General features: G+C 33.3%; 1 protein-coding gene across 2 annotated transcripts in view; it reads left to right on the plus strand.

Annotated features, from left to right (window-relative positions):
* The first annotated feature begins 1,160 nt into the window (after window positions 1–1,160).
* LOC110116756 (phosphoenolpyruvate carboxykinase (ATP)) overlaps window positions 1,161–15,994 on the plus strand; it is a 29,676-nt gene continuing 14,842 nt past the window's right edge. Inside the window, exons 1-5 of one of the 2 annotated variants that reach the window (XM_020850453.2) lie at window positions 1,161–1,417; window positions 4,893–4,963; window positions 5,494–5,618; window positions 6,218–6,312; window positions 13,885–14,090. In XM_020850453.2, the coding sequence (XP_020706112.1) occupies window positions 1,220–1,417; window positions 4,893–4,963; window positions 5,494–5,618; window positions 6,218–6,312; window positions 13,885–14,090 (695 nt within the window). In that variant the 5' untranslated portion in view covers window positions 1,161–1,219. The remainder of the gene's footprint in view (window positions 1,418–4,892; window positions 4,964–5,493; window positions 5,619–6,217; window positions 6,313–13,884; window positions 14,091–15,994) is intronic. The other variant, XM_020850454.2, reaches the window with a different exon arrangement.

Genomic DNA, 15,994 nt, shown 5'->3' on the forward strand with positions numbered 1-15,994 from the left:
ATTTCCATATCATTTAGTTACTCAATGTTTAATAGTCGTACAGTGAATATAGTACATAAATAGCATCAATATATATATATATATATTATTAACAGTAATAATACAGATAGATCAGAATTGTAAATAATATGTGGTCCGGCGAGGCTCCGGCGGTGGTCCGGCGAGGCTCCGGCTATGGTCCGGCGAGGCTCCTGCGGTGGTTCGGCGGTGGTCGAGGAGGAGCTTCTTCCTTCTCTTCCTTCTCTTCTCTTCTTCTCTTCTTGCTTGGGTTCCCTTTGTGAAGAATGAGGGCTCTATTTATAATTTTTCTGAAGTGGCATAGCTCATAAATAGGCCTGAGATCAGGGGTGAATTGGGCGAGGCTCCTGCGGTGGTTCGGCGGTGGTCGAGGAGGAGCTTCTTCCTTCTCTTCCTTCTCTTCTCTTCTTCTCTTCTTGCTTGGGTTCCCTTTGTGAAGAATGAGGGCTCTATTTATAATTTTTCTGAAGTGGCATAGCTCATAAATAGGCCTGAGATCAGGGGTGAATTGGGAGTGATCGAATGTACGGTCGATATTGAATCCTACGATCGTGCACCGTTCGTCAGACATTTGAAGGCCTTAGTGATGTCGGAATTTGGTGATCTTGGGCTCCTTGGATTTGTCTCGTTGAGCCCTTTGATTCGAGTATAAGCTCCCTAAAATCGGACACTGTTTGGTAACTCAAACGGTGCTACGAAGCTTCCAATAGTGCTTCGGGTCCTTGATTTGGGCTCATTTGGGCTCGGATTGAGTCGAATTTGGTGTCGTTGGATTTGTATTTCCGAGACGCTCAGTTTGACTATAAATTTGTTGAAATCGGAGTTGAGTTGGTCTCTGGATTAATTTTAGATGTTTCCAACTCCATTTTGCATCGAGATTCGTGCCCGATCAAGATAATTTTTTGGCGATGTATCAAGTGTAAACCGGATGATTCATATAACAAACAAGCAAAACCACAATAATTCAGATCATTTATGATTCAAGCTTTACCAATGGACTAAAAAAACTCAACCTGTGAGCTCATAAATAAATCAGCTCAAACCATATCAAAAGTATGGCCGACCCAAAAATTTTCCGCTTTCATTAGCCCGACGTAGCATGGCGATTTTGAGATAGCAAGGGGACTCCTGAATTTCCATGATCATACGGCTGACAATCTCCCATCAAACAAACAATCATATCAAACCTTGGAGGGCATAGATGCTCAGAAGGCCACTTTTCTATAGTCGCAATCCCTCTTTCTGGCGTCCTCCCTCGGACCTGCTAAACACCTCTCGACGCACCAGGTCGGAATTGGGGGAGATGACGACGTTTCTTCTCAGAACTTTATCACGCTCCTCTTTCGCCACTTCAAGATCGAGGCATCCCTCTTATGCTTGCTTCCGTTTAGGCAGAACGGTGAGTTCTCTTTCCTTATCCTTTCTTCCCTTGAACAGCTAGGGCTGAATTGTTTTTTTCCTCAACCTTTTATTGGATCAACGAGTAGTATTTTCGTCTTCTGGTGTTTTTGGTTCTTTTTAGGTTAATGTTGGTGAAAGTATACATTGGATATCTTTCAGCAGATTCATCACGATAAAGTCTAAAAAACCGTTTCTTTTCGTTTTTGTTTGATAGTTTAATTTAATGTCTGGCACTGTTTTCGTGATGGAAACTTTAGGTTGTTCTGAAGCTCGTGCTCCTGTTTTTGTCTCCGAAAATTGCTGCTTAATTTGTTTAGGTGAACGTCCTGGTTGCAAAATGATGCTTTCACTTTTCTTAGGTTGTCTTTAGAAGGCTGTTACGGTCCTAGAAAAAGTTGGCTCCGGATTTATTTCTAATGTTTGATTGATGATATCAAAATTCATGCTTTTTTTATCTTTGTTCTATGTGACCATGATTAAACATAATATCTTTTAAGAGTCTCAATTGGTTAAATTCTTTTTTTGGTTCACAATAGTTGGTGCCATTTATGGGAAGTATCCCACTACTATTAATTAGTGTTGCTTAAGCTAATTGGCAGGCATTTTGACTTATCACATGTTTTTGGGATCTATAAATTTCTACCCTTTGTTTCAACCATGAGCAACATTAAATAACTCTTGTACGTTCTATTAAGTATAGTGGAACAATTAAGGTGGCTTGTTTTCCAAGTTTTATTCAAGCAACTTCTTTTTGAGAAGATAGTGATGATGGTCAGCTATAAACACAAGTCACAACCCTATTTCTATATATCAACTACATCCTGCCTCCTGATTATGCAATTGCATCAAGAAAGTGATTTCTCTTGGCTACAATTTTAGTATGCGACTCTATTTCTCTCTACTAGCAATAACATACATCCAAACTAAACAAACACATAAGAAAAGCAATGTTGCTCGGCTATAAACATAAGTCATTATTTTGCATCCACGACTTTGTATTTGGGCATGGCTCAGATTGACCCAGAGGCTTTTTTTGGTGACCCAAACTAGCGTTTTAAGGATTTTTTGAGCCCGCCCGTTAGACTTGTATAGACATGTCCATCCATGGTCTGCTCATTTTAGACCTATTTTTATCTATATATTTGTGGATTTGGATAATTTTGGGGCAAATGTCTATAATTCAAACATTTTTATTACCTAAATAATTTTGATTTTAGTAAATCTCCAAATGGAAGCTAATTGGGACAATTCAGGATCAATTGATTCCCGATTTTGAGAAAAGGTATCCATCAATGATCATGTAGGGAGTATTTGCAAACAAGCGATTCAAACTTAAATTCATACTTTGAAAATTTTGGTCTTGAAGACCTCAAAGCACGTGAAATAGAATACCATATGATAAATAATGGCCTTTTTAGGCTAAAGGCAAAGGTATTTTTTGACTTCATATAAGATATAATGATACAAATGATACATCTCTTAAGAATTTTGGCTTTGGATTTATTCTAACCGTCTGTTCAATGTTATAAGGATTTGTGCTTCTATGATCTTTGTGCAAATGATCTCCATGTAATTGGAGTAGGACTGACTAATGATATTTTATTATCTCCATGGTCGGATCAAATTAAGGTTCATGCAAATCATTTTATCAAAACCATAAAATCTAGATTGATCCTGGAAAATTGACCAAAATTTGATGGTCCAAAATAAATGAATAACACTAATCTTGAGACCTCAAGCCTTCATTGATCTATCCATTATCTTGAAGGTTACGATGGTTTAGCACGGATCTTGATGACGGCATGACTTGATTCTCTACCTTTGGATTGAACGGAAGACAAAATTATCCTCAATCAGGTGGCATTTTGGTCAAACGTAGGTCTCAAAGTTGACATGGTGCATCCGTCCACCATATGCTCCAGTAAAAGCATTAAAGTGCTCTTCACCCCAACAAATATAAATAGCACATGTAGGTGGGGGAGCTAAGATTCATTCTAAATATATCTCTTTCCCGAGTGAGACTGCGAAAGCTGCTTTTAAGAGTAATATTTTGCCTTCAAGATCACATATGACTTGGGAGTTAGAGTGTCTTTCAGGAATCAACTTCTTGGGCAGGCTCACTATTTTTTGGATATACAAGCAAGAAATGAGCCCACACTAAAAATGTTGTCGTTTGAGAATCTTGACTGACTCTGGATCATTTTCTGATATGCAGTAAAGAGTAATAGGATGGTGCCTCATCTCCCTTTTTTTATGAAATTAAAGGCAGTGTAAGTTGGACTGAGAACTAGCTATCTCATACATAGGGAAGAAGCAAATATTGCTAGGAGAGAGTAGTTAGTTCATCCTTATGGAACTAGTGCCCTCCAAGAAAGATAAGTGTAAAGTTGCAACATAACTTTTTTTTTAAATGCATCTTCACTGTATATTTATTTCATTGCTTCTGCTTCTGGATGGCTATGGTTGTAGAAATTGCATTCACTACCTCAATAATTCAACTTCGGTAAATTTATTGTGGGTCCTGTCAATGAAAAATGTCTCCATTTGAAAGTATTGATCCATCTTATCATATTTCTGACATGATTGATATTTCAATCGAAGTTAGTGTAGTGTATCAAGCACTACATGCTATGACAAGTCAAAGAAGAGTTTAAAAAAATTCTTTCTATCGACTTTACATGTAATCTGGTTGAATTTATTTAAATCAAATCTATTTGGTTATTTAAATTTTTAGATGGCATTGTTAAGGACATGAGTATATAATGCCTATACAATTTAATTCATGACATTTGTTCTGAATGTAATTTACTGATTACTCCCTTATGCTATTAAGAATTCAAAGGAACATATGATGATCATATCTTTCAAAACATCCATTTAACAATTATTCAGAAAGACAAGAACTTTATACCACATGGCTGCGTTTATCATACTTCTACAGTTGTCAGCTCCAGCGTTTCTTATGGCTCACATACGGATTTGCGGTTGGAGTGAATAAGACTTCGTTTGGGACAAATTTCTTACTGCTTTCTAAAATAATTTTCTAATACAAGAATTTCTAGTTCAAAAATTTTTTGTGCTATAAAGCTTCTTTAAAAAAAATAAGAAAGTTGTCCCAAATGAAACCTAAATCGACAAACTTTTTGTTCAAATTACTGTTTGTTATTTGGCTTCTATGGGAAAAAAAATAAGATTGTCCTTTTCTCTCTCCCTTTTCTTTGACAGAAACGATGGAATTCATCAAAGGGACGTTTGTGTATTGCTTATTAACTTTCACATGATACAATCTTTGGGAATACCATAAACTAGATAAATCATAAAAGACAATTTATTGATTTCATGTTAACTTTAACATGATACACTCTTTTGGAATTGTATATACTTCTTGATTTCTTATCTATATCCAACTTCCTTTCTGATATTATAAATCAATCATCCAAGATAACATATGAATGAGGCTAATATGTCAATAGCTTGATGCTATTCAGTTTGCAGTTCCGGCAGCTGTTGCTGATGAGGAAGCAGAAACGGTGATGTTTCCCAGGTAAACCTTCATATATTTGACTGATATCTTTCTACCAGATAAATCTAACTGAAACAAGGTATTACAGATTAAATATTATAAACTCTATATGCTATAATTGATGGCATTATTAGGCTTTCAATTCAAACGTGATAAAAGGAAGTATGGTGCAACCCTACTTTACCCATTATGTGAAACATCTTTGCATCTCTAATTACCCTTTCACTGAATCAATTGTTTATATCAAGTTCAAAGTCTCTTAGCTTTTTTATTCTCAATTAAATTGTTAATTAAGATACAGGGCACCTAATCCTTGCTAAGGTGTCTGAGGGCATCGTTAATTTGAATGCTCTTCTTCTCTTGTTTGAATTTGTTTATTCCAGTACAAACTTACTAGCCTTTTCCCGTTGAAAAGTATAATATTTAAATTTTCAAGTGAACATCTTAACCTTTGATGTTTATGAAGACCCAAGCAGAAAACTTTCAGAACTCAACTCTAATGTGTATCACTGATTCTGTCCATAGCTAACTTTTATGATATCTCCGTGCAGGGAGGGTTCAGGAGTCTCATATGGGTTAAACTGGGCTTTAGCAGGGAGAGGTGTTATTGTAAAGGATAAAGCTTATTACAATTTGAAGATGTCGGAGCTTGAAAAACTTGGGACAGGAAAAATAGGTAGAATTTATATTTCACCTTCCATATTGCAAGATTATTGAGGGATTGTTTGGTTGGCTGAAAAAGGAATGCGGTGTAAAAGAAATATAATGTATTTGAAATATTTTGGAGTTATTTGGATGAGTGTAAAATAAATGCAGGTTTTTACTTTTTTTGTTTGGCTTGAAGTAAATTGAATGCAGTGTAAAGTTCAAAATGGTGGTGGTTGACAACGGTTGGTCTGTGGTGGCCAACGATTGTCGGGGGGCGGCCGGTGGTGGTCGGCGGTGCTAACCTAGGGGTGGATGGTGGCGGGTGGTGATGGCCGGCAACGGGCGGCAGAGATGTCGGCCAATTGTGGCAATGGCGGTGAGTTTTAAGTGTATTTAGAAATCGTCTAGATCGGAGAAATTTCAAATACACTTGATTTGAACTAGATGATGAATTCCTTTTACTTCAAAATTTTACTCTGCATTCCTTTTATTTCAACAATACACCAATATTTTTAAAATCTCTGTAGTTGGATTACTTTACACCTCTTTTACAGCAAACCAAATAGATCCTGAGTCAATTTGCGGTCATTTTGAAAGTTTACAGGAGTTACATTTTGAAATATGCAGAATCTATGTCGGGCCTTCCACTTTATATGAGAGGCAATACAACTGGAGGGACTCCTGATATTTCGAAGGTTCAATTTGGTAAACTTCTGAAACAGGTATTTTCCAATCTGGTTGCATTGAATAGTTTTTTTTTTTTATACAGTGTTTATGCCTTGTCTCATTGTCTTGTGTTGATGTTCTTTACTTATCACTTCAATTTGGAAGCTTTAGCTGCACTTGTTAATATTGGTTTTAGAAGCTTGATATTTTTTATATTTCCCCCCTTTTCATGAGCATTTTCTGGTCTTTCTATTTTATCTTTAAGGTGCTAGTATTTAAAAACTTGAAATTAGCTAATTTTATTTACATGGATTTATTGCTCAAAGAATATTCATAACTTTTATTTTCATTCGTCCTTTGTCTTATTCCAACCATATTGGTTAGGCTTTATGAGACAAGCTTCATCGATGTAGCCAATAATCATGGGTGATTTATCTCTTTTATTTATCCAAAACTTGGAATTTGACTCTTAACATGACATAATGGAGAAAAATGATTCATGTAACCGACCCCACGTAGTGGGATAAAGACTTGATATTATTGTTGTAGTATTTATCCCAAACTTGCACGGTGATAAATTTCTTTTGGCCTTAAAGCTGGCAAGGTTTCAAATTTTATCTGAGGCACCTCAAATTAGGATTTTTTTTTGGCTGTTTCTGATTGTTTGAAATACTTAATTTTTATTTACTCATAATGCTGTAACCTTTGAATTACATATGACATCCAAGTATAAGTTAGAATGCATGATACATTGTGACTTTGACTCAACGAATCATGTTACTGTAAATTTTGAATCATCAAAATTTTATGGCAATCTATGGATACTTGGACGATGCACTATCAGCAATAGGGTACAACGGTACCTAAAAGAGTGTAAGACATTGACCTGAATTGGACATGACGTTTAATAAAACATCTATACTTAATATAAACTGTTCGCTTATACTTAATATAAACTATTTGCTTAGGAAAAAATGATGCGGAAACCCCAACTTTCGGGTTAAGGTTTCATTCTTCATAAGGTAGATTAATGTTTAATTAATCAAATTTCCCTCGATGTTTATGTCTGGGTTTATTTAGATTTGTGGTCTCTAACTTCTTATGAGCGCAAGCCTTCATTGTTAATTACCCCTCCATTTGTGGGAGAGCACTCTCAATTAAGGATGCGTTTCTATGATATGGTTTTAAATTTAAGCTTAGATTTCTAGGCTTTGTGTGGATTAATGAGAGATGTTTGTGGAGGATGGAGGTAGACCTGATTAAGATCTCATGATCTCATCATCCCGGGAATATCAATGATCTCAATCTACAAACATTAACGACCCTTTTAACAATCATGGGTTGCCTCCTCTTAAGGATCTAGAGTAGATCAAGGTGACTATATATATGTTAATTTATTATGGTTTTTAAGTGTTTAATTAATTTGGTGGGTGAATATTATAAAAGATTGCTTGAATACAAATTGAGTTTGGGCTTTTAGATATTGTAAGGCTTGAATTTGATTAATTTGTGTCTTATATCCATTGGAATGACCGAATTTGATTAATTTGGGACTTATATCCATTGGAATGCCCGAACTTGATTGGGTTGGGGTTTATTGCTCTATTTGCGAGTTGACAATATTGTTGGTCTTATAACTTATCATTATAGGCGAGTTTGTCTGATAAATTTGGTTTTGTTGAGGTCTACATTCATCGGAATGCTAAAAGTTGATTTGCGGGGCTTACGTCCATTAGAAGATCAGATAGTTTGTTTGGGATGAGGCATCTGTCTCTTAAACTATTCAATAAATTTGGATATGATTTACATCTATTGGAAATTCGAATTTGGATTTAGATAGGATTTATATCCTTATTTTTTGTGTAAGATGTTTCTATACTAATTTCTAACTTGAAGTCCTTAAGTCAATTAGGATATAACATAATTTGTCCCATATCCTCAACTTTTAAGTCTATTTAGAAGAGTCAATATTATACCTAATCCATTAAACAAGTATTTGGTAAATAATTTTGTATGGATTCTGATATATTTAGGTCATTAGTAGCTTGATACCTTTCTTTAGTTTTAAAATTAAATAACAACTTTTAGCTACATATTATGCAATATTTGACAATATTTATTTGTTTGATTGCAGGTGTTAGAGTTAACATTAGTTGGGAGTCAATATTTCAGTTAGCGCTGTTATAGTTTAGATAATTGGATTATTTTGATAGACTCATTTTAATTCAAAGACACTTATATTTAAGATTTCAGTACATTAACGTGATTTTTTATCTGTCATTTTATCATCTTTATTTAAAATAATATAATTATAATGATTTCTCTTTCTTTCTTTTATTATTTTTTAAGATGTTGCTACAAATTATTAGAAATCAAATTATGACGTTAGGATTTTTGCTTCATGACCGCTATTACAACATATATATTACTTTTCTATTGAGCTAATATGGCAATCCATATTACTTATCTATTGATTATAATACGCATAACTAAGATTTTATGTAGCTTATTATACCCGTATTTATGATTAGACTATCCTAAATAACCCAAATACATGAGGGGTAAATTACTAATTTTAAATATATTATTATTATTATTATTAATAATAAATTAATTATGATTGTTATTTCTTAATTAAAATTTGGCATCCTTGCGGCATGTCCCCCATATATGAGATGTTAGGTAGGCATTTACCTTGTTCTTCCCGGTCGGATCAAAGATACGATGGATGCGGGCGGGGTCTTCATATAATTTATTTTTCCTGACCGGATCAAAGATACAACGAACGTAAGATCTTCATATACTTCTCATGGTCGGATCAAGGATATAATATATGTGAGGTCTTTTGTACTTGTCTTTTGAAGCGAGAAAGAAAAAGTTATATCTTCACGTACAACAAGTGACGATGAGTTTACGAAGGTCATATATAAAACATTTATATATATTTTTTCCTTTTTTATAATAATGATAGTAATAAAAATAGAGAGAGATTGAATCATGCATAATAGAGAAATTATGAAAGAGCAAGAAATTTTCTCTCTTTTTTTGAGAAGAGAGATATTCTCTCTAAATTTTAGAGAGAGAGGAACTTAGGCCAGTAAGGGCATCGAGACTTGCTAGTGGCAGTTAGATTGATTGGGCGGTTAAGCTTGGCTGCAAGTAGCTAGCAACGACTTGTGGTGGGTCGAATAGAGAGGAGGTAGGTTAGGTGTGCTCCTTCCCATTCTCTCTATACCACACACAGGAGCCCACACCAAGCCACTCCCTCCCCTAATTGGATCATTTGTTATTATGTAGCGTAGGTTTAATGCTATTAAATATTGTTCAGATAAAAAAATCAAATTAATGGAGCCTATATATTTTACATATTATTTATTTAATATTATTTAATCGTATTTTACATATTATTTATTTAATATTATTTAATTAAGATTCATTTGATTGAGATTATACATTACAGTGAGATTTAAAGTGAGTTGCAATTTATGTGTCCACTAGTTTAAAAATAACTTAAGATATAGGTTGTCAGATTAACTCATTAAAAAATTAACATATATGATGTAATAATAGTCATGAAGCAAAAAATTTTAAGCACAATAATTTAACTTCAAATACTTTTTTAGCAACATTTTCAAAAATAAAAAAAGAAATAGGAAAAAAATCTTCATTGTTGTATTCTTTTAAATAAAGATGATAAATGACATATAAAAAAAAATCATGTTAATGTATTAAACTTTCAAATAAGTGTCTTTGGATTAAAATGAGTCTTATTATAATAGTCTAGTTATCTATACTATAATGACACTAACTAGAATATTGGTTCTCAACTGATACTAGCTCGCTCTAACACCTATAAGAAAACTAATATATATTGTCAAGTTTTGCATTATTTGTAAAAATTGATATTTAATTCTAAAACTGAAGAAAGGTATGAAACCATTAATTACCTACATATATCAGAATCCATGAAAATTTTTTTATCAAACACATGTTTAATGGATTGGTCAAATACAAATAATATTAACTATTTTAAATAGACTTAAAAGTCGAGGCTATGAGTCCAATCATGCTATAACCTAGTTGACTCAGTGAGTCATAGTTACAAATTAGTATTGAGACATTTTACACAAAAAAATATGAATGTAAATCCTATTTGAATTCAAATTCGGCTTTCCAACGGATGTAAATCTTATCAAAATTTATTGGATAGTCTAAGAGATACAAGCCTCATCCCAAATAAACTATCGAGCTTGTTAATGGATGTAAGCCCTATTAAATCAACTTTTAGCATTCCAAGTAAATTTACTATTAGTCAAATCTATTGGACAGTCTCGCCTATAGGATTAGGTTGTAAGACCCACAACATTGACAACTTGTAAATAGAGCAATAAGTCTCAATCTAATTAAATTCGGGCATTCCAATGGATGTAAACTCTAAATTAGTCAAATTCGAACATTCCAATAGATGTATGCATCAAATTAATCAAATTTGGGCATTTCAATGTCTATAAGCCTAAACTCAAATTGTATTCGAGCTTAAATATATATATATATATATATAGCCAATTCGGTCTACTTAGGATTCTTGAGAAGAGGCAATCTATGGCTTCTAATCAGATTCCCTGATTATTACGGTATATGGGTCGTTAACGGTGGTAGATTGAGATCGTTGGTATTCCTGGGCGACGGAACCATGAGATCTTAATCGGGTCTACGTCCATCTCCTACAAACTTCTCTCATTAACTCAAAAAAAATTCTAAAACACTAAGCCTAAATTTAAAACCATATCGCAAACATAGAAAAGTAATTGAAAATTATTACATACTTCTAGATTTAAAAAAAAAAAACAGTCGTTTTCATCAGGTCAAATTATTTTTAATCAATCAAGGAAAATCATAATTTTCATAATTAGAGGAAATGGTTTGTATGCAGGATACTAATCTGTCTAGCACATTGCAATATATCTAGAGGTGTCTAGGAAGAGCTTGTCAAAGAAGTCTCAAAGTTTTACTGAAAATAAAATGAAAACATCGAATGCCAAATATTGTGTCCTACATGATACAAGGCCTACGCGTCATTCTATTATCCTTCCTGGTGTATTGAGAGATTTCTTATGGCAAAATTGGTTGGTGACAATTTTCTAATATAGAACATCTAAATAGACGTCATGAAGGCCCCATTTGGCAATATTGTCCTGCATTGTGTTTTTTTGCTTGCTTGAGTACAGAGGATGTTTGTTTGGTAAATTTGTTGTTATTGTTGTTGTATGAAGTGTTGTTAGAGATGAGCCTGCTTGGTAAAATCAGATATGTTAAATGTTAATATCATGAATTGGTAAATGACCAAAACATAAATGAGTGCAAAATAAGATGAAGTCAATTGATAGAATCATTATGTGTATGATTAGCGATTAAATACTTCTCCAACAAATTCTCAGGATTAGTTATTAACAATAAAAAAGCGGTCTATCGACTGCATAGGGCTCTCCCTATTGCAAGGTTTAGGGAGGGTTTGATATACATATCTTGAAATCTTGATTTTTTACATTACTCGAATTGTATATATCTATATTACACTAGAGTCAACTTAATTGCTCCAAGTCCTAGTTGATAATTAGCAATCCATGAAATGACTTAAATAAGTACTTATTACTGGAGTCAAATATGTTTTGTAGTGATAATAGGAAGTATTTTTTAATGAATAAAAGAAGTTTAGTTCCAAGAGTACTTAAAATACAAGCTAATTTAACATGCAATACGAATTAGCGGGACCCCATTAAAGTCCTCAATCAAATTATAACATGCTAACAAAACAAACACTTTACCCATTGATATGTCCCATTAATTAATTAATGCAAATTGATCCCGAAGTGGCTAGTTAACTTGTGTTTCCCCTCATATTCTTCTTTATTTTATTGGCTAACTGAGTCTCTGCAACTTGACACGCATTCAAATCATATTATTAAAAATTTGTAATACCAATCATCATGGGATTAACCCTCAGCTGTAAATGTTAGTTGGAACATTATATGGAAGTGAAGGAGAACATTATGATTAATCTTTCTTTACATAAATATTACAATATAGAATTTGTAATCAAAGTTCAATTAAAAGCATTTCTTTTTTTTCTTTTTTTTGTTCCAAACCTAATGCCATGTATTCTTGGCGTCATTACTAGTTGCTTTATGGATTCTCTACCAATATTGGACAAAAAATGAATCGGTGTCATATTTATGGAGGAACAACTTTCTTTCTTTGAAAATATAAAGCTAGACAAACCTTTTGTTTTGAAGTAAGAAAGAGGCAACACCTTCATGGAATGGTAAATTCCACGGCAGGAAAAGAAAGAGCAAAACATCTAAAAGCCATAAGAGATGGTTATCCTGACATTAAGAGCAAATATTTTAGTATGGAATGGACAGGTCTTGGATAGAGAAGGAATATACCTTTATTTTGTGAGCTTCAAGGTATTGTGAAGCCACTGGTTGGTGCTAGATGTCAATATGCCACCATCATTTAGCTAGTAGAACAGTGTGCTCAGGTGTCTAGGTTTTGTAAGGTTTGAGGGATTGAAGAGGTGGGTCGTGTAATTAACAGAAATGAATGAGGGCATTTAGGAGAAGATGATGATATTGCAGGGGATTTAGAATTCCCAACAAGGTTATTTTTCATAAAATTTTAGAAAAGTTTATTTTAGGAAACCTCAAGCAACTTCATCTCACTACAACTAGCCAAATGCTTAGTAAATACCTAATCTGCCATTGCTGTTCTAAAATTCTTACACAGACAGCATAAAAAATTATTGATAAATAGGGCCTAAATTTATATGACGAAAAGTAATATGGTACCTAATTGGAAAATTCAGTAAATTTTGCCACATTTAACCGTGCATTATGCATATAAAGTTACTACCTTATCTCCAATGGGTAGTCTAGTTTGAGTACTAAAATTATGAGTTTTTTGAACATATGGTAAGAAACTTTGAGGATTTGATATTTCTGGTTTCCAGAAAGTAGGAGATGCTTTATTTTTGTTGAATGCTACCATTAATCACCTTTTCTATTTTGCTTGTTTTGTCACTTTTTAATAAAAAAAGCTGGTGATATTTAGGTTTTGTTTGTGATAGCTTTCTTACTGCTATCTAAAGCATCCTGAAGCAGTTCTCTAGTACAAAAATGTCTAGTTTAAAAAAAAATTGTACTAAAAAGCTGCTTTAGAAAGCAGAAAAAAAATTATCTCAAATGAAGCCTTAATCTCTAACTTTATTTATCTATGTTTTAAAACAAACTTTGCAGTTTTGCTTATAGGTATGCTCAACCATAAATAACTAATTAACTAAGTAGGATGTCTCTTTATCGTTCTTAGGCTATGCTGGTTGATATATATATATATATATATATATATATATATATATATCACTTCCATCTATTTATTTCAAGTTACTAAAGTGAAGTTGAAACTTTAATTGTTATATGATGTTTAAGTGGACAATGAGTTAGAATATATGTATGCTTAGTTTTTAATTTGATTTGACTGATAGCAGTGAATGGTTATATTGATAAACTTTGCAGTGAAAGATTATGGTATTGTTTCATTGGCTCATATTATGTTCTTTGTCCTTTTTCAAGGTTGCATCTCACATTTCATCTGTCTCGAGTATCTTTGTTCAAGACGGCGCTATTTCTTCATCTCCGACATTTGATGCAAAGGTCCGCATAATAAGTGATAGTTCCTCTGCTTTATTGCCACTTGCTGATATCCTCTGGAAAACACCTACTCGGGCAGTTTCACATGATTCTTCTCCACTAACTGTTTATATTGCTAGCTCTATAAGGTAGGTAGTCAATTCAACTCTTTTGTTGAATTTCATTTTTTTAAGGAAGCATGCTACTGGTTTTTCTAATAACTTCAAACAGAATCTGTCTTATTTTATTGCATTGGTTGAAGGCTTTGTATGGTTAACTATAACAGTAATTTTTGCTTGTATGGATATGATAATGTTCTAAATGAGATGCGTTATGCTCTATATTGCAAAGGAAGTTATATTAACATCATCCAGCATTTCATTGCTATTGTTTCTATTCCTCTGGGAAGTGAAAAAGCATCATTTTTCTGTTCCGGTAAGAATATTCTCTGGCAGATATTAAAATTTTGAATGAGTTCCCCATTAGAACATAAGGCAATATACGCTCATGCAGTAGGACAAATGCATCTTGGTCCAACATTGGCACTTTTTTCGACTGATATCCTTGCCAAATGAAATCCTTTAAAGGGAGGGCCTAGTAAGGTATGCCAGCCTTTGTTTAAGAATTCTTCAGTTTGTAGGCCTCTAGGCTTTAGCAATGTATTCTATACCACTGTAAATTTAGTATGATAGTTATAGATGTGAAAGTTTTTGTTTACATTGAATTTAATATACAGAAATAAGGATGTAATTTCTAAAATTAGGGCTTCAAGATTAAAATAAAAAAGTGCCCTTGGAGTGCTATGCGATAAAATGATTCCATGAACTTAAAGGTAGAGTTCATCAATTTTTCAGACTAAAATAAAAAAGTGCCCTTTTGAGTGCTATGAGATAAAATGATATCATGAACTTAAAGTGCCCTGAAAAAGCAATTTTTCAGGATATGGTATATGGATCAGAGTCAATGATAGTGAAGTTGATTATAGTAGAAATGATAATATTAAAATGGATGGGTAATGAAACTAGAAAGGATAAAATGAGATATGATTATATTAGAGAGATGAGAAAAGTGACACTTATTGAAGATAAGATATTGAAAAATATATATGGATGATTTTAGCATGTATTATAAAGGGTCAAAGGGGCACCGATTATCAAGTAAAAGTGGTAGACTAAAGGTTAATAGCTAGACGTTATGTAAAAAAAATTGACAAAGTAGAGTTGATGTCTCTTGAAGCAATCTACTTGAATAGATGATAAGGAGTCATATATCTGATCTCAAGTAGGATTATGATGGTGATAATAAGGATTGTGATGATGATAATGATGAATCAAGAAGCTAACCCCAAGTAATTGAGATTAGACTAATGATGATGAAAATAAAGATTATAATGAACCACATTTGACAATATAGTTTTTAAAAGAGATAAATGGATATGACAATTAGAATTGGTTCCTAATGTTACGGTATGTGATGCAAGTGATTAGTAGTACGGATGCTGATGAGGCTAATTATGATCGTCATTCAACCGACCTCAAACAGTTGGGACAAGATGTGAACCTTGTCAGGTAATATAACTTTTGAAGACAATTATTTCTAACTACAACCTACCAGCTAAACATTTGTTCCAAATGGATGCTGTAGTTTAGAATTGTCATGCCACATGTTTTACTTCGGTGGTCTAAGTGATGTGGTAATATGAATACTATTCATGTGATAGAAATTGATTTTGATGTAAAGGACACTTTCATGTGAGGGTGGGATAGTATATGATGGAGTTGCATTATTATATTTCTACTACATGGTATCCATCCTGTGGCTTAAGCTTTAATTGATTGAGTGTTACTTGACTACTATTATGCTAATATATTGGTTATAACTTGGTCCTCAGTTATCTACAGCTATAGATTCTTGGTTCAACTCCACCTGAGAATTAATTTCCATGAAATATATGGTGTTTCTGTGCTTTTGTCAAAATGGGCTTCCATGTATGGATATTTTAGGAGATGAAATTATTGATGGACGGGCTAAAATTTATCAGCATATATCTGCT

This window comes from Dendrobium catenatum, unplaced genomic scaffold, assembly GCF_001605985.2.
Source record: "Dendrobium catenatum unplaced genomic scaffold, ASM160598v2 fragScaff_scaffold_1024, whole genome shotgun sequence".
Classification (NCBI taxonomy): Eukaryota; Viridiplantae; Streptophyta; class Magnoliopsida; order Asparagales; family Orchidaceae; genus Dendrobium; species Dendrobium catenatum.